Source organism: Aegilops tauschii, chromosome 6 (genome assembly GCF_002575655.3).
Source record: "Aegilops tauschii subsp. strangulata cultivar AL8/78 chromosome 6, Aet v6.0, whole genome shotgun sequence".
Taxonomy (NCBI): Eukaryota; Viridiplantae; Streptophyta; class Magnoliopsida; order Poales; family Poaceae; genus Aegilops; species Aegilops tauschii.
The window spans coordinates 300,576,458-300,595,149 of NC_053040.3; the positions used below are offsets into that span (position 1 = coordinate 300,576,458).

The 18,692-nt window shown below is 45.8% G+C and overlaps 1 protein-coding gene across 18 annotated transcripts; it reads right to left on the reverse strand.

Annotated features, from left to right (window-relative positions):
• Window positions 1-546: 546 nt before the first annotated feature.
• LOC109753924 (uncharacterized) lies at window positions 547-16,305 on the reverse strand. Of its 18 annotated transcripts, none has more exons than XM_073501490.1 (6): window positions 15,909-16,305; window positions 15,656-15,812; window positions 15,012-15,457; window positions 14,675-14,781; window positions 14,190-14,309; window positions 547-13,271 (listed from the first exon to the last, which is right to left on the reverse strand). In XM_073501490.1, exon 6 carries the CDS (start codon window positions 4,273-4,275, stop codon window positions 2,074-2,076), a length of 2,202 nt encoding a protein of 733 aa, XP_073357591.1. In that variant the 5' UTR covers window positions 4,276-13,271; window positions 14,190-14,309; window positions 14,675-14,781; window positions 15,012-15,457; window positions 15,656-15,812; window positions 15,909-16,305; the 3' UTR covers window positions 547-2,073. The 18 variants fall into 18 exon arrangements, with proteins under 18 accessions (XP_073357591.1, XP_073357601.1, XP_073357602.1 ...); XM_073501500.1 differs by adding an exon at window positions 14,911-14,954 and having other exon boundaries at window positions 15,350-15,457; window positions 15,656-16,305; XM_073501501.1 differs by adding an exon at window positions 14,911-14,959 and having other exon boundaries at window positions 15,350-15,457; window positions 15,656-16,305.
• Between the last annotated feature and the right edge of the window lie 2,387 nt (window positions 16,306-18,692).

Below are 18,692 nucleotides of genomic sequence, written 5' to 3' on the forward strand. Positions count from 1 at the left end.
CCCCGAGTCTGATCGGGTGTCCCGCGATGGAGGATTGTCTCTGCGGATCGTGAGCTTGTCATGGGCTAAGTTGGGACACCCCTGCAGGGTTTAAACTTTTGAAAGTCATGCCCGCGGTTATGTGGCAGATGGGAATTTGTTAATATCCGGTTGTAGAGGACTTGAAGTAAACTCAATTAAAATACACCAACCGCGTTGCGTAACCGTGATGGTCTCTTTTCGGGGAAGTTCGAGAGGAGAACACGGTTGGGTTATGTTTGAACGTAAGTAGTTCAGGATCACTTCTTGATCATTACTAGTTTGCGACCATTTGCGTAGTTTCTCATCTTACTCTTGTACTCGTAAGTTAGCCACCATACATTGCTTAGTCGCTGCTGCAACCTCACCACCTTACCCTCTCCATTCCCTTTAAGCTTTACTAGTCTTGATACCCATGGTAATGGGATTGTTGAGTCCTCATGGCTCACAGATTACTACAACCACAGTTGCAGGTATAGGTTATGCGATGATCATGACGTGAGAGCGATGTTTGCTTGTCTTGGAGTATTTCTTCTTCTTCTTCTTCGTCGATCTTGGGATAGGTTCCTGGTCGGCAACCTGGGCTAGCAGGGTGGATGTCGTTTGAGTTTCTGTTTGTGTTTCATCCGTAGCCGGATGTTGTTCTATGTATTGATATATTCTTGCGGCATTTGTATGCCTTGTATGTATCCCCAACTATTTATGTAATGGTTTGATGTAATGATATCCACCTTGCAAAAACGTGTCAATATGCGGTTCTATCCTTGGTGGGACCTTAGAGTCTCTTTAGGATAGTGTCGCATATTGGGCGTGACATTCTTGCACCTGAAACTTTCCTCGTTTCCCCTATAACAAATTCATTAATAAATCCATCCACATCATTACGGTGTGGTTCCTCTATGCTGCCCTCAAAGGGTATCTTGCATACCCGACAAAAATCATATAGGGACATCTCCTTATCTTCATCATATAAATAAAACTCCATTGAAGGTGGTGATCTCCTAGCATGGAAATGAATATTTTGCACAAAAATAATAGTGAGTAGGAGATACTGTTCGCGCTGGTCGCGGAGGAAGTCGGTGAGGCCTGCATTCTCAGCAATATAATAAAAATCATCATGAATCCCAGCTGCCTTCAAGAACTCATCACAAGGCCATTCACACGACCGAACCTCTGCAGTGCGAGGGAGATTTTTTTGGGCTTCTTATCCTCCTTACTTTGCTTATCCTTCGAGCTTCGGCTCGAAGAGCCTCTCAACAATCTCTTCATCATTTTCTTTTTCTGAAATTTTCTGAAATTTTTAGTGACTCAAAATAAAAGTGAACCAAACTCAACAAGATTGATAAAAACTACTCCCACAAGTGCCTAGAGACTATACCATGGATTAGAACTACTTGGGACCAAATAAATTTGACATGCAAGCTCAAGAATAGGGTCACCTAAGCATCAAAAATTTGCAATAAATAAAGCACTAGAACAAAAACTAATTAGACCATTGGAGGAGTCACATACCGAAGAACAATCCCCCAAAGCAGTTTTGTGAGTGGAGCATTGAGCAAGGAGATCGAAAATCGCAGCAAAATGAGCTAGAGCACGAGTTTGAGCTGTGTGGTGATTTTTTCTGGAGGAAGACGAAGTGTGTGGGTGTTGGAATAAGTGGAGGGGGGCCACGTGGGGCCCACGAGGCAGGGGGCGCACCCAGGGGGTGGGCGCGCCCTGGATCCTCGTGGCTAGGTGGTGGCTCCCCCTGATGTGTTCTCAGTGCCAGTTATTCTTAAATATTCTACAAAAAATCATATTTCAATTTCAGGGCATTTGGAGAACTTTTATTTTTGGGTATTTTTTATTGCATGGATAATTCAGAAAACAGACAGAAAATACTATTTTTTGTTTATTTAATCTAAATAACAAAAAGTGAAAGGATGGTAAATAGAGTTGCACTTTCTAACTTCATCCACCTAATGCTCATCAAAAGGAATCCACTAACAAGGTTGATCAAGTCTTGTTAACAAACTCTTTCCGAATCGCATGAAACCGGAGAACTTTCGAATAACACTAAGTTACCTCAACGGGGATATGCACATCCCCAATAATAAGAATATCATATTTCTTCTTGGCAGTAGGAAGAGGAAATTCAAAACCTCCAATAGTAATCATTGGAATATCAAGAATAACAAAGTCCGTTAAGATAGTAACGTTTGCAACCACAACAGGCACATCCTCACAAATAACGACAGGTATAGCGGTTGATTTATCGGCCATTTGCAAAGATATTTCAGTAGGTGTCAACTTATTCAAATCAAGTCTACGATATAAATAGAGAGGCATAACACTTACACTGGCTCCAAGATCACATAAAGCAATTTTAACATAGTTTCTTCCAATGGAGCATGGTATAGTTGGTACTCCTGGATCTCCAAGTTTCTTAGGTATTCCACCTTTAAAAGTATAATTAGCAAGCGTGGTGGAAATTTCAGCTTCCGGTATCTTTCTTTTATTAATAACAATATCTTTCATATACTTAGCATAAGGATTCATTTTAAGCATATCAGTCAAACGCATACGCAAAAAGATAGGTCTAATCATTTCCGCAAAGCGCTCAAAATCCTCATCATCCTTTTTCCTGGATGGTTTAGGAGGAAAAGGCATGGGTTTCTGAACCCATGGTTCTCTTTCTTTACCGTGCTTCCTAGCAACGAAGTCTCTCTTATCATAACATTGATTCTTTGATTGTGGGTTATCAAGATCAACAACAGGTTCAATCTCTACATCATTGTTATCGCTAGGTTGAGCATCAACATGAACATCATCATTAATATTATCACTAGGTTCATGTTCATCACCAGATTGTGTTTCAGCATCAGAAATAGAAATATCATTGGGATTCTCAGGTGTGTCAACAACAAGTTCACTAGAAGCATGCAAAGTCCTATCATTTTTCTTTTTCTTCTTCTTAGAAGGACTGGGTGCATCAACATTAGTTCTCTGAGAATCTTGCTCAATTCTCTTAGGGTGGCCCTTAGGATACAAAGGTTCCTGAGTCATTTTACCCCCTCTAGTCATAACTCTAATAGCATTATCATTTTTCTTGGTATTCAATTCATTGAGCGAATCATTTTGAGCCTTAAGCACTTGTTCTACTTGAGTGGTAACCATAGAAGCATGTTTACTAATAAGTTTAAGTTCACCTTTAACTCTAGACATATAATCACTCAAGTGTTCAATCATATAAGCATTACGTTTCAATTGTCTACCAACATAATCATTGAAGTTTTCTTGTTTAACAATAAAATTATCAAACTCATTCAAGCATTGGCTAGCAAACTTAGTAGATGGGATTTCAGCTTTATCAAATCTATAGAGAGAATTTACCTTTACTACCTGTGTCGGGTTATCAAGACCATGTATTTCTTCAATAGGTGGTAAATTCTTAACGTCTTCAGCTTTAATACCATTTTGTATCATAGATTTCTTTGCCTCTTGCATATCTTCACGACTGAGAAATAGAATACCCCTTTTCTTCAGAGTTGGCTTAGGAGTTGGTTCAGGAAGTGTCCAATTGTTTTCATTACTCAACATATTATTCAATAGCAATTCAGCCTGATCAACGGTTCTTTCCCTGAAAACACAACCAGCACAACTATCCAGGTGGTCTCTGGAAGCATCGGTTAGTCCATTATAAAAGATATCAAGTATTTCATTTTTCTTGAGAGGATGATCAGGCAAAGCATTAAGTAATTGGAGAAGCCTCCCCCAAGCTTGTGGGAGACTCTCTTCTTCAATTTGCACAAAATAATATATTTCCCTTAAAGCAGCTTGTTTCTTATGAGCAGGGAAATATTTAGCAGAGAAGTAATAAATCATATCCTGGGAACTACGCACACAACCGGGATCAAGATAATTAAACCATGTTTTAGCATCACCCTTTAATGAGAACGGAAATAGCTTAAGGATAAGGTAGTAACAAATTTTTTCCTCATGAGTGAATAGGGTGGCTATATGATTTAATTTAGTAAGATGTGCCACAATAGTTTCAGATTCATAGCCATGAAAAGGATCAGATTCAACCAAAGTAATTAACTCAGGATTGACAGAGAAATCATAGTCCTTATTAGTAATACAGATAGGTGAAGTAGCAAAAGCAGGGTCATATTTCATTCTAGCATTCAAAGATTTTTCTTTCAGCTTAGCTAATAATTTCTTAAGATCATATTTATCATTGCAAGCAAAAAAATCTCTAGCAGTTTCTTCATCCATAATATAACCCTCATGCACAATACGCAATTCATATCTAGGGGGGAATCTTCGTCATCACTTTCATCAATATTATCAGTTTCAATAATTTCATTCTCTCTAGCCCTAGCAAGTTGTTCATCAAGAAATTCACCTAGTGGCATAGTATTATCAAGTATAGAAGTAGTTTCATCATAAGTATCATGCATAATAGAAGTGGCATCATCAATAACATGCGAAATATCAGAATTAATAGCAGAAGCAGGTTTAGGTGTCGCAAGTTTACTCAAAACAGAAGGAGAATCAAGTGCAGAGCTAGATGATAGTTCCTTACCTCCCCTCATAGTTGAGGGATAAATTTTGGTTTTCTCATCTTTCAAGTTCCTCATAGTGACCAGCAGATATAAATCCCAAGTGACTCAAAGAATAGAGCTATGCTCCCTGGCAACGGCGCCAAAAAATAGTCTTGATAGCCCACAAGTATAGGGGATCGCAACAGTTTTCGAGGGTAGAGTATTCAACCCAAATTTATTGATTCGACACAAGGAGAGCCAAAGAAAATTCTCACGTATTGGCACTTGAGTTGTCAATTCAACCACGCCTGGAAAACTTAATATCTGCAGCAAAGTATTTAGTAGCAAAATAGTATGGCAGTAATGGTAAAGGTGGCAAAAGTAATAGTAGTAGTTTTGTAGTAATTGTAACGGTGGCAACGGTAAAGTAACTATGCAAAGATCAATATGTGAAAAGCTCGTAGGCATTGGATCAGTGATGGATAATTATGTCAGATGCGATTCCTCATGCAACAGTTATAACATAGGGTGACACAGAACTAGCTCCAGTTCATCAATGTAATGTAGGCATGTATTCCAAATATAGTCATATGTGCTTATGGAAAAGAACTTGCATGACATCTTTTGTCCTACCCTCCCGTGACAGCGGGGTCCTATTGGAAACTAAGGAATATTAAGGCCTCCTTTTAATAGAGTACCGGACCAAAGCATTAACACTTAGTGAATACATGAACTCCTCAAACTACGATCATCACCGGGAGTGGTCCCGATTATTGTCACTTCGGGGTTACCGGATCATAACACATAATAGGTGACTAATGACTTGCAAGATAGGATCAAGAACTCACATATATTCATGAAAACATAGGTTCAGATCTGAATTCATGGCACTCGGGCCCTAGTGACAAGCATTAAGCATAGCAAAGTCGTAGCAACATCAATCTCAGAACATAGTATATACTAGGGATCAAACCCTAACAAAACTAACTCGATTACACGATAAATCTCATCCAAACCATCACCGTCCAGCAAGCCTACGATGGAATTACTCACGCACGGCGGTGAGCATCATGAAATTGGTGATGGAGGAAGGTTGATGATGACGACGGCGACAGATTCCCTCTCCGGAGACCCGATCGGACTCCAGATCAGCCCTCCTGAGAGAGTTTAGGGCTTGGCGGCGGCTTCGTATCGTAAAACGCGATGAATCCTTCTCTCCGTTTTTTTTCTCCCCGAACGTGAATATATGGAGTTGGAGTTGAGGTCGGTGGAACCTCAGGGGGCCCACGAGACAGGGGGCATGCCCAGAGGGGTCGGCGCGCCCCCACCCTCGTGGAAAGGGTGTGGCCCCCCTGGTCTTGATTCTTTCGCCAGTATTTTTTATATATTCCAAAAATATTCTCCGTGAAGTTTCAGGTCATTCCGAGAACTTTTATTTGTGCACAAAAATAACACCATGGCAATTCTGCTAAAAATAGCGTCAATCCGGATTAGTTCCATTCAAATCATGCAAGTTAGAATCCAAAACAAGGGCAAAAGTGTTTGAAAAAGTAGATACGATGGAGACGTATCATCGGTCCGGGCCGCTTCATCCAACAATACCGCCGAATCAAAGGATGACATGCTGGTAAGCAGTATGACTATTATTGCCCACAACTCACTTGTGTTCTTCTCATGCATATAACATCTACGCATAAACCCGGCTCGGATGCCACTGTTAGAGAATTTAGTAATTTCAAAAAAATTCTACGCACACGCAAGATCATGGTGATGCATAGCAACAAGAGGGGAGAGTGTTGTCCATGTACCCTCGTAGACTGTAAGAGGAAGCGTTATGACAACGTGATTGTTGTAGTTGTATGTCTTCACGATCGACCGATCCTAGCACCGAAAGTACGACACCTCCGCGTTCTGCACACATTCGGCTCGGTGACGTCCCACGAACTCATGATCTAGCTGAGTGTCAAGGGAGAGCTTCGTCAGCACGACGGTGTGATGACGGTGATGATAAAGCTACCGGCGCAGGGCTTCGCCTAAGCACTACGACGATATGATCGAGGTGGAGGGGGCACCACACACGACTGGAAACAATCAACTTGTGTGTCCTAGGGTGCCCCCTGCCCCCATATATAAAGGAGCAAGGGGGGAGGCCGGCCGGCCTTGGGGCGCGCCAAGGAGAGGGGGGAGTCCTCCTCCTAGTAGGAGTAGGACTCCCCCTTTCCTAGTCCAACTAGGAAGGGGGAAGGATGGAGTGGGAGAGAGGGAGGAAAGAGGGGGCGCCACCCCCCTCCATGTCCAATTCGGACTCCCAAGGGGGGGGGCAGCCCTAGGCCCCCTCCTCTCTCTCTCACAAGGCCCATGTTGGCCCATTAGTTCCTCCGGGGGTTCCGATAACCCCCCAACACCCCGATAAATATCCGGTGACCCCCGGAACTCATCCGGTGTCCGAATATAGTCGTCCAATATATCAATATTTATGTCTCGACTATTTCGAGACTCCTCATCATCTCCGTGATCACATCCGGGACTCCGAACTATCTTCGGTACATCAAAACACATAAACTCACAATACCGATCGTCGCCGAACGTTAAGCGTGCGGACCCTACGGGTTCGAGAACTATGTAGACATGACCGAGACACGTCTCCGGTCAATAACCAATAGCGGAACCTGGATGTTCATATTGGCTCCTACAGATTCTACGAAGATATTTATATCAGTCAAACCACATAACAGCATACGTTGTTCCCTTTGTCATCGGTATGTTACTTGCCCGAGATTCGATCGTTGGTATCTCAATACCTAGTTCAATCTCGTTACCGGCAAGTCTCTTTACTCGTTCTATAATGTATCATCCCGCAACTAACTCATTAGTTACAATGCTTGCAAGGCTTATAGTGATGTGCATTACCGAGTGAGCCCAGAGATACCTCTCCGACAATCGGAGTTACAAATCCTAATCTCGATCTATGCCAACTCAACAAGTACCATCGGAGACACTTGTAGAGCACCTTTATAATCACCCAATTACGTTGTGACGTTTGGTAGCACACAAAGTGTTCCTCCGGTATTCGGGAGTTGCATAATCTCATAGTCATAGGAACATGTATAAGTCATGAAGAAAGCAATAGCAATATACTGAACGATCAAGTGCTAAGCTAACGGAATGGGTCAAGTCAATCACATCATTCTCTAATGATGTGATCCTGTTAATCAAATGATAACTCATGTCTATGGCTAGGAAACTTAACCATCTTTGATTCAACGAGCTAGTCAAGTAGAGGCATACTAGTGACACTCTGTTTGTCTATGTATTCACACATGTACTAAGTTTCTGGTTAATACAATTCTAGCATGAATAATAAACATTTTTCATGATATAAGGAAATATAAATAACAACTTTATTATTGCCTCTAGGGCATATTTCCTTCAACCTGATCCCTCGCGAGGCTTCTCGTCCACTGTACTAGTTCATCCTCAACCTCCTCGTGAGGCCAATCCGCCACAAAGCAGGAGTAGGGTTTTACACCGCAAGGTGGCCCGAACCTAGGTAAATCACTGTGTTCAACTTCTTCCCCGCTTGCACAAACTTGACGAGGCTAGGCTGTGGGGCGGTGAGCTTGAGGCTTGAGCTTGTTGAGATCTTCGCACACACCCCTGAGTTCGAACCTTCTTGGGTCTATGGAGACCTGAATCCAACACCGGTAGTGGGGGCCGCCGGGCCTGTCGGGTCCGTCAGGCGCGGGTCACGCCGGGACCGCCAGGCACGAGCCATGCCGAGGCCGCGGGGCACGGGTCCGACTGGCTGTGGGGCACTGTGGCACGCCGCGTCCAACGTCGCAGGGCGGTGGGCAATGCCCAGCTATAGGATCGCGCCGCCTAGGCACCGCCCACCCTGGGTGGGGCACAGGGCGCACTGTAGCCACGCCCGCCTGGGTCGGCATAAAGGGGGAGCGATGTAGGCATGCTTGCCTTGTCGTAGGGGTTATCTTCTTGTGGCCACCCGACATGGACCAACCGGCTGGGACGGGTGGCCGTACCCGGCCGACTCGCCTTGGGGAGCCGGTAGGTAGGCCAGCCGGATTAAGGGGCTTGGCAAGCACCGATGTTGTAAAATGGGATCTGGGTTCCGCTGCCTACCCAAGGGTCATCCCCCGATAGTAGACCCCGAAGCTGTGAAGGCTCGCCGGCTCCAAGCAGGGGGGCCTTTACAGCTTACCCCCCCCCTCCCGCAGGAGGCGGTTTTGTTGATGAAGAAAGTTCGCCCTGGCAGATGGCGCCTGGCACCCGGGCGCCGGCTTCAAGGTCGCAGGTCCGGCAACACCCACTAGATGCCGGCTCCCAGAAGACGGATCGCGGCAGCCCGTCCTGGGCGGGAAACTGAAGCGTCAGCCCGCTCGATCTTGGTTCGAATGACGGTTCGCGCCCGCTGTGGCTCGGCGGGCCGCCATGTGACGACGAGCGATGGACGAGGCCCTGCCAGGCCACGCGTGCGATGCGACTGCGGGCCAGGCCCTACCACGCCGCGCCCTCGGCTCATGCGCGTGGGATTTATTGCGGTTGCGTCAGACGGTTGCATTCCCTGATGCAGTTAATGCATGCAGAAAACATGCCCGCACAGCACGGGGGAGTGGAGATCATGGGCACAATCGATCCCACTTCCCCACTATTGGCGTTCTGGGAACTAGGGTACCCAGACTTGCATGCCTGCGGCCCACGGCATAGCTCACTCAACGGCCTGGTATGGTCCATCTACAGGACTGCCAAGACAAGACCCTCGCGAGGCGGACGCCACCAAGACCTCCCGAAGGAGCGGCCTCCCCAGGCGGCCTCCAGTGGAGTGGAGATTTCTATGCAGGTACCCGGCCTGACAAGACCCTCGCGAGGGGCAAAGCCTCGCGAGGCAAACGCCACCAAGACCTCCCGAAGGAGCGGCCTCCCCAGGCGGCCTCCAGTGGAGTGGAGATTTCTATGCAGGTACCCGGCCTCATGAGGCTACGATGACGAAAGCCATGATGACCAAGGCAAGCGGGCGCCAGCGGGCGTAGAGGAGGAAGTTTCCTCTTTAGTGCTAAGGGGCAAGGACAGGCATGGGTTCCCGAGGAATCTGGCAAAGGTTTCCATTCCGGTGCAACGAGACCAAGACTGCCAGCATGGCAGGACGAATGTCATCGCCGAGCCCACCGCTGCGTCATGACTAGAAGCTTTGCAGGCGAAGACCACCTTTCGTCAGGATAAGATGTACTACTTGTCCCCTTTCAAATTGGTCACTTTGGGATCCCTTCCTGCTTGCGTTCTGGGGGAAGAGGATCGAGGTCACTATAAATATAGGTTAGCCACCGCCTTAGAATGGGTCGACTCACTCCTCACCTCTGAACCTCGCGAGGTTGTTCATCCCTTGTACTAGTTCATCCTCAGCCCCTCGTGAGGCCAGTTCACCATAAAGCAGGAGTAGTGTCTTACACTGCAAGGTGGCCCGAACCTGGGTAAACTACCGTGTTCATCTCCTTCCTTGCTCATGCGAATAGGGCCAGGCTGTGGGGCAACGAGCTGGTTGGCTGGATAGGTTGAGTTCTTCACACACGCCCTAGAGGTCGAACCTTTCTTGGGTCTACGGAGCCCCGAATCCAACATTTGGTGCGCAGGATAGGGGCGTGTCAAAGTCCTTCTTCCATCATTTGTTTCCCGTCCGTTCTATCGCTCCCATGGCCGACGCTCGCCGTGTCCGCACCGAGCGCTGGGCCGCTCGTGTCGCCCAGACGGCACCCGCGGGCAATGACACTCCTCGCCGCTCCACCTCCCCCATGGTTAACGCCGCCACTGACCCTACTGCTCGCGAGCAGCAGGATTCATCACTGCAACCTCTCGTGTAGCGTGATGGCCGCACCATGACTCCATCGCCCACTCCGGCCACGACATCATCCTCCCATGCTCACCGTGGGTCGGCGCAGTGCAGGCTGCGCTGCTCATGGTGCGTGAGCTCCTGCATTATCACCCTGCCAATGAACTCTATGACGATTGGCTCGGCTGGATTGCTGAACTCGTCAACACCGCCGGAGAGGCTCGTGCGCCGTCGCGCTCGCTGCCTCCCCCGCCATCCCAGGCGTGCGACGTGGCTCACGGTGTGCCTTCTCCTCCTCGGTGCAACGCTGACCTGGAGCCCAGGCGCAAAGCACCCCCGCGCGACCCACGACGCGGGGCACCGGCAAGGGATGAAGCAAGCCGCCAGGTGGTGCAGTGGTTGCAGGCTGATGCGCGTGTGCTCTCGGCACCTCAGCACCAACAGCAAGACCTCGTGCCTCAGGAGCCTCTAGCGTGCGGGTGGCAGGACCGAGCTCCCCACGTGCGTGTCATGCCTGTGAGCGCGGCGGCCTGCCATGCCTTCACCCTGGAGCCGCGCCGTGTCGTCTGGCCCGACAAGTTCAAGACAGATCTGCCTCCGCGCTATGATGGCACCCCTGACCCCGCAGAGTTTCTCCAACTCTACGCGCTGAGCATCGAAGCGGCGAGCAGTGATGAGAAGGTTATGGCCAACTGGTTCCCCATGGCCCTCAAGGACGGCCTCGCACTCCTGGTTCCTGAACCTCCCGAAGCGGTCGATCTCTTCCTGGGACGAGCTTCGCGAGCGCTTCATCGCCAACTTCCAGGGCACTCGCGACGTCGCTCCTACAGTGGCTTTTTTTTGTAGTGGATGGGAGTGGGGAACCATGGCTTAGGGACGCACTTGTCCAAAATATGGGATAAGTTACAAAGTACCCCCACTGATTTGAGCTAGGCGGTTCTTTCGGTTCAGGGGTATAATGGGCATTTCGTGGTCGGGATTCCGCAGGAGATGGGAGTTTTCGTGCGCGTTGTAATTTTGGGATAGCAAGGCGCGAGTTGAAATGGAGGAAGTTTTCGGAGCACAACGAGACAAAAGATATATCTTAAATATTTCGGGGTAACAAGCCGCGGGTTGAAATTTCCGGACAAGCCTAGCGTGTACTGTATCAAATCAATTCGCACTTCCGTCAACGAAAAAACAAAAAGAAATCAATTCACACCACGAAAGAGAGTCTAGTCCCGTGTACTGTACCAAATGAATTCGCACTACAAATGCCATTCAAAACTTTGAATACATGTTATGTTCAATTAAAATATTTTGCTACGTGTATAATGCATGCAACCTGCTACTCAAATGAGCGTTTTGGTGCATTCCAAACGTATATACTACCGCTTCAATATGAACTAAATTTGAATTTGTTTCTCTATTTTAATAAGATCTACAATAATGATTGTTGTGAAGTCAAACCATTTGAATTTGTTTCTCTATTTTAATAATATCTATAATCATCATTATTCTCAAGTTAAACCATCGTTTGTGTATTATCTTCATAGCACACCACATGATTACTATCGAGTTAGATATGAAATATTTGTACTATATGAACTCGAACTCGATTTTTTGAATCCACTTTATGTTGATTTCAAATCATAGTAAGTTTCAAGCTCTAGCTAGATCTTCATAATCTAAACCATGTCTCATATGTATAATGTGTTTATCACATAATGTATGGTGCCCCGTCCCCTACGCCTACAAGTATTTAGATGTGAGTTGCAAACGCCACACATTACCACAAATTCAAATAAAATGTGAGACTGTTCGATATATAGTACTAGTTGACCCGTTGCGCCAAATGGCGCAGAGACCCGCTAAAGACATGTTGTCGATGAAAATAGTTTCATTTTGCAAGGACATATTCGATACTGGTAATAGAAAGGCCATGTGTTAAATCATACTATATTGAGACCATGTTTATTCCATGTGCGCGATGAAAAGATATTCAAGGTTTAGTTGTGGGCAAGCACATATGGCAACAAATTTAATCTCTTTTAGTTTGGTTAAACGGTAGCTTGTTGTCTACAATGAAATGCATATACACATAAGTCCCATTTGAAACAATTTCTATGTAAATCTATGTTTTACTTTGTTTAGTTAAATGGTCAAGGTTAGGTAAGACCTCTGTGGTGACGGGTGAAGCAAAAATATGCGGGTAAGGCTCAAAACTGCTGAACTATACATTATGTTTCATTTCATGAAGCACACTAAACCATTGATACTGCATTAAATGGCTAAAGAACCATAACCTGAAAAGCTGTCATGGTGATTCAATTTCTAAAACATGTGGCTCTTTTTTGTAATGTTGGCCTATTTCAGAAGATACAAAAAAAGGGCATGCAAAGATCATAATCTGAACTGGATGTCTAGAATTTACAAAGAAAATAGATATGCTAGTCGAAGCATGAGACAAAAATGCTTTTAGGTCCTGGCACAAAATTACAAACCCATAATTGATATCCAAAGGTCACTATTTTGAATTCTCGCTAAGCATGGCAGGCAAAGTATTAGACGATGCAAATGCTTCTATTCTCCTTATTAATTGTTGCAATTTAAATATGTAAGATATACATGCAATTCCAGCCAGGAACACACTGACCAAATACCATCAAAACCACTATGGGAAATTAAGAATAGGTTCCAACTTTTTGTTCACGGGAAATAAAGTAAGAAAAGAATATACCAAAATTTTAATATGAGTTGTAGAGAGGTGGGGAACCATGATCCTTCTTCGGGCAGAGACACCAGCGGCTGGGCGTCGGAGGGCTCTTTTGACACACATAAAGTAGATACATCATCTGCAAACCATGCCCTTGCTCATGTTGGAGCCTCATTTGAAGAACAGATGCCTATAGAACAAAAACGGGGTCAATGGCCTTGATGCTCTTTCTAGGTGGAAAAGGCCATCATGGAGAAACTTCTAAAGAAAAACAATAGAGAACAAATGGCCGTCAGAAGAGTTCAGATAGTTTCCTAAAACAGAGCAAAATAATAAATAATAAACAACCATATGTTCACTTGTTTAGGATGTTTTTGGTCATACAGACCGCATTTCTGGTCCCTTTCCCACTATATCTTAACTCGTTTTCTGATCACAGCTACACGACCATGTGTCATAAAAATACCAGTTTTGTAGAGAACTTGTCGCCAAATGGTGTATCATTATCAAAATTTGGATGAAGGACTGCCAATTTAGCACATATGTTTAATCTTATCCAAGTGTTTGAACCCCCAAAAGCATAACATACTAATTCCTTGTCTTCAAATATCATTATGGATGGAAAATAAAAAACAATGCATTAACCAAATACGTGATGCACTTGCTACTGAAAATTACAATGAGTACACATCAATTAAGCGAAAGAATTTGCAAAGAAAGCCTACCACAAGGGACAGAATCTTCAATGAACTGAAATTGCTCTTTACAATGGTGTTTCAACTAATACCACTATTTTCTACGTACTATAAGTTGTTAATTCTTTTATTTTATAACAGAGAGGATTTTTTGGTCTATTGGTGCATATGCGTTATGTCTTTCAGATTCCACCAAGATTGTGATAGGACTTGGAGTTACAGGTAAGCTGTGGTCTGTAGTCTGTAATAGGTACTGTAGTCTGTAAGAGGCACAACGATGAAACATTATTTTTCGAGGGAAGTTGCTTAATGAAAGGAAGAAAATATTTGAACCTAGCTACAGACCCATATCAATCACTATCGGCAGGAATTGGGATGAAGATTGAGAGAGTTGAGAAGTGGGAGAAACATACCTAATACAAATTCCATTGCAGCCTTCTTTCATTTCACTCGTCACCAATAAGCATGCTGTTGACATTAGGTGCCAAGTTGCCTCTTGAATATCCACGAGGAATAGCAGCAACAAGAAAACCCTGAAATTGTATTTAAATAGCTCAGCTAACTAACCATGGTGTAGCAAAAATAAAATGGCCATATCTAGGCAAGAAGTTTCGGCCAAAAACTAATGCAGCATTGCAGCATGGTACGCGAAAATGCATCATAAGACTAATTAGTTAGTTCCTTAAATCAATGGACAATTTCCACTTTTCCCAACTTGATTATATTTTTTCTGCATTTAACTATACTGTTCTAAGTAACCTACCACATAGAGCAACAAAAAGTACCATGGCATGAATTATACACAAACTAACATACCTAGAATAAGCAATCAAGTGGCCTAAACACATGTATTAAAGTAGGAAGGGATGGGAAATGACAGCCCATGTGAACTAATTACCTGGCTGGAAGCCATTGCAGAATGTCAGGTGAAGAGTTATCATGGCCAATATACAAGAAACAGATTTCAAGAGTTCCCAAATCAATTCACCAGAACCAAGATGGACACTGCATGTAAGATTTGAAAGACATTAACACAATAAAATCATTGTGTTGAAGGATGATTTTAGGTGAAAAAATGCAGGAAAACATTGTGTTAATCTCTGCAATATCTTCTTATTATTAAATTTATCACACCTTAGTAGAACATTAGTTTGTACCAAGACGAATAGATGCCGAGTCTGTACTGCAGCAAAACCATAAGCACTCACATATTAGGGAGCAAAGAATAGTAGTACCTAATATGCTAACATATTGCCTTCATGTAGTACTGCACTATTAATACCTGAAAATGGTACACGTGATTTAGAGGAACATAATATACATGATGAGCAAAAGAAACTTTTTTATGCTGGTATATGCTAGGTTGCAACAGAAATTTAAGAAGCTGATATGTTGCAGTATACTGTACTTGATAATCTGAATAGTCCAGAATAACTATTTGTTTGCTTTCAGTCATTTAATCTGCAGCAGAAGGGAAGAAAAATGCAGGAAAATAGCAGAAGGTGCTGAAAGGACATGGGACACACATAGACTATGGGGACAAACCGAAATTGCTAATCGTGATACTTATTACCTGAACAGACATTCACATTCATTGGTGTGGCACTTAGTCGTAACTAAAATGCACGGATATTGGTGTTCCATAGTAATAGACACTTGAAGCCCCATGTTGTAATTGTAACTGAGCAGAGATATAACAAAATATTACAGATTAGATATTTATTTAGGAATCAATGAAGAGCAAGCAGGTTCACCTCTTCCCCTGCCTTATCCTCTGGAAGCAAACTGGGAATGCGTTTGCTCCCTGTAGGGTTCAGCAAGGAAGTCTACAAATAATCCCAGCAGGGCTCGCTGAGATATGAGAACAAGCCAAACTTACCACCGAGCCCTTTCCAGCCGCGGAGACGAGCCGATCCGCCTCCCTGGCAGGCATCCGCGCCTCTCCTCCTTCTCTGTCCGGCGACGCCCGGTTGAGCTCCTCCTTCCGCGGCTTCCTCGCGATGAGGACTCGCCTCCTCCCGAGGCTTCCTCACGAGCTGGGATGGATAAGGACCTCAGGAGACGGTGGATCTCGCCGAAAGAACCGGTAGAGCTTTTGGGGCTGGGGGGGGGGGGAGGGGGGGAGTAAGGACCGGAGAAGGGTGGTGGCGCGGAGGCTGTATTGATGACGGAGGCGAGCCGATCCGCCTCCTTGGCAGGCATCCGCGACTCTCCTCCTTCTCCGGCCAGCGACGCCCGGTTGAGCTCCTCCTCCCGTGGCTTCCTCGTGACGAGGGCTCGACTCCTGGCTACGGGGGGGAGGAAGGACCGGAGGAGGGCGTGGTCGCGCTCGTCGGCGCCAGCGGGAAGGAGGAAGGGGGAGAAGGGATGCGGCGGCCGGCGGCTATCCGGAAGAGCAGCAAGGAGGGAAGGGGTGCGGCGCTGTCGAGTGAGGGAGGAAGGAGAGGTGTGGCGGCTAGGGTTGGTGCGGGTGTGGGCTCTGGCGCAGCAACCCCGCGACCAGGATTGGGAGCGGAGCGCGCGCGGGGATTGGGCGAAAGCCTTTTCCACCCGAGATCGATCAACCGAGCCAATAAACACGCGGCGCGAGCCCACCAGTCATTGGACAGCAAAAACGGCCGCGAGGTGAAATCGGGTTTAACAGCAGGTAAAGATCCCACGGCTCAGACACTCTAGATGGCCAGATCCAACGGCCAGCGAAGGAACTGATCGAGGGGGCATTCTCCAAGCGAGTTGGCTAGCCTCTGTATTGTTTTAAATTGTTTAGATTGTTTAATATTTACTTAAGCTGCAAACGCCATACATTATCACAAATTCAAATAAAATGTGGAATTGTTCGATGTATAGTATGGTTTAAATTGTTCGACATTTAGCTGTGAGTTGCAAATGCCATGCATTATCACATTATGGTATAACATGTGCAAAACCACAGCACACGTATCACCGCTATATTCATGCATGCATACGCGTATCACAGCACGCATATCTCCTATTCAAATATATGAATCCACTTTCATATCAAATTATGATCTTTGTTAGTCTCTTACACCCACACAATCCTCTAACCTTTGTAGCTAATACTAACTTTCTTTCGTGCATGTGCACGCCCACCTCACCCTTCCCCTCCCTCACCATTCTATCCATGGCGCACATTCATTTTTTTTCTTTAGGTCGTTCTCCCACAGTCTCCACAACTCCTTTCTGACACACATCGATCGATAAACCTCTCTAGTGATGTCTGCCTACAACATACACACGCACCTTCCATCTCCTCCTTTCTGTGTCCATGTCTCGTGTCTCTCATACGGTCCCACACACATGTAAATTCTCGCCCCTCATTTCATCGATCTCACAATCGCACACTCCTCCCTCTATCTAGCTAGTAGCTCGGCCTCTCGCACCACCTCCTAGCTCCATTATCTCTGTCTATCCATCTCGCTAGGCCTTATTTGCCTCTAACAAATGGATGCACACCGATCGATCTCCCGCTATACATATAGCTAGCTAAGTCCTTATAACTCGTTTTCCCCACGCGTCGATCGGTCTACCTCATTAGTTATGTCTCTCCCATCCTCTGACAAACAACAATTGATCTACCGATCTAGTTAGGTTTGCTTACCAAACACATGGTTCCCCTTCATCATCCATGCATGCGTCCCGACACATCTATCACGCACAAGCACACAATGAAACACATCCCCACTCTTATTGATAATATTGCAGTTCTACGCTCAGTTTGTCTAGTAGGCCTCTCCCACCATCTTCGAGAAGCAACTCCATCACCCATCCAGCACTATATCCCGCTCCCTCCCTCTCTCCTCTCTCTCTCTCTCTCTGTCCCAACCTATTTCCCGTCCTTCAGTTATGTATGGATGTCGACCGATCTCCCTCAAGACATAGTTGGGTCTCTCCTTCTCAACACATATACGAGTCGTTCTACCTCTCTAGTTAGGCCTCTGCCTCCCCCTCCCCCCCCCCACACACACCGATACATCGAGCGCTCTAGTCATGTCTCCCTACCACACACACAAACTTTCCCTGTGCCCTCTGACGTTCCGGTAGGTCAGTCGCCCTATATCTTTGACTTGCGCACACACAATTTCGATGGCTCTCTTCATCAATCTCGCACCCACCCACTTGATCCTCTCTTCAACTCTATCGATATCTATGACCCCTCCCTCTCTTCTTGTGGATCGCCCCCTCTATATATGATATAGATAAGCCTCTATTTCACACACATTACATGTGTCAATTTTTGTTTGAGATGTCATCGACACATATTCCCACAAATACACTCACGAGATCACACCCCGACCCCCCTCCCCAAACAAAAAACACTCACAAACGCACACGCCATATGTCTAGGTTTGTATCTCTCTCACACACACTCACGTAGGTGGGGGACATGCACGAAGAGAAGAGGTGCACGCACGGCGCACGTACTCCCGTCTCTTTCCCAACCACACCCGCGCGGGTACACGGTGGAGCTCATTTCTATACGAAAAGGCAGCCCACATGGTAATTTGACACGTGTATTGGTTGTCCACTTGATGGAGGATCGTATACCATGGGTGAACAAACAAATTGCAACTTGATGCATTATGTTAAAAAAGAGGCAAACCATGTGGGGCCTACCTTAGAGGCAAGGCTCTATACACTCGAGATGCTCTGTATGTATTACGTACTTTTGATGTGTCCCGTCAACTCGCAGAACAAGGAGAAGCTTGCTTAGTACGCTGTCTCCCCGGCCCATGGGCGCGGTGGCTCGCAAGACGAGGTGAAGCTTGCTTACTATGCCTTACGCCCGCTCCCTCGCCCACGCGCACGGTGGCTCGCAGGACGAGGAGAAAATTTTACTACTCCCTTCGTTTACTCCTCGTCCCTACCTTGGTTAGAGAGATCATCATATTGTTTGG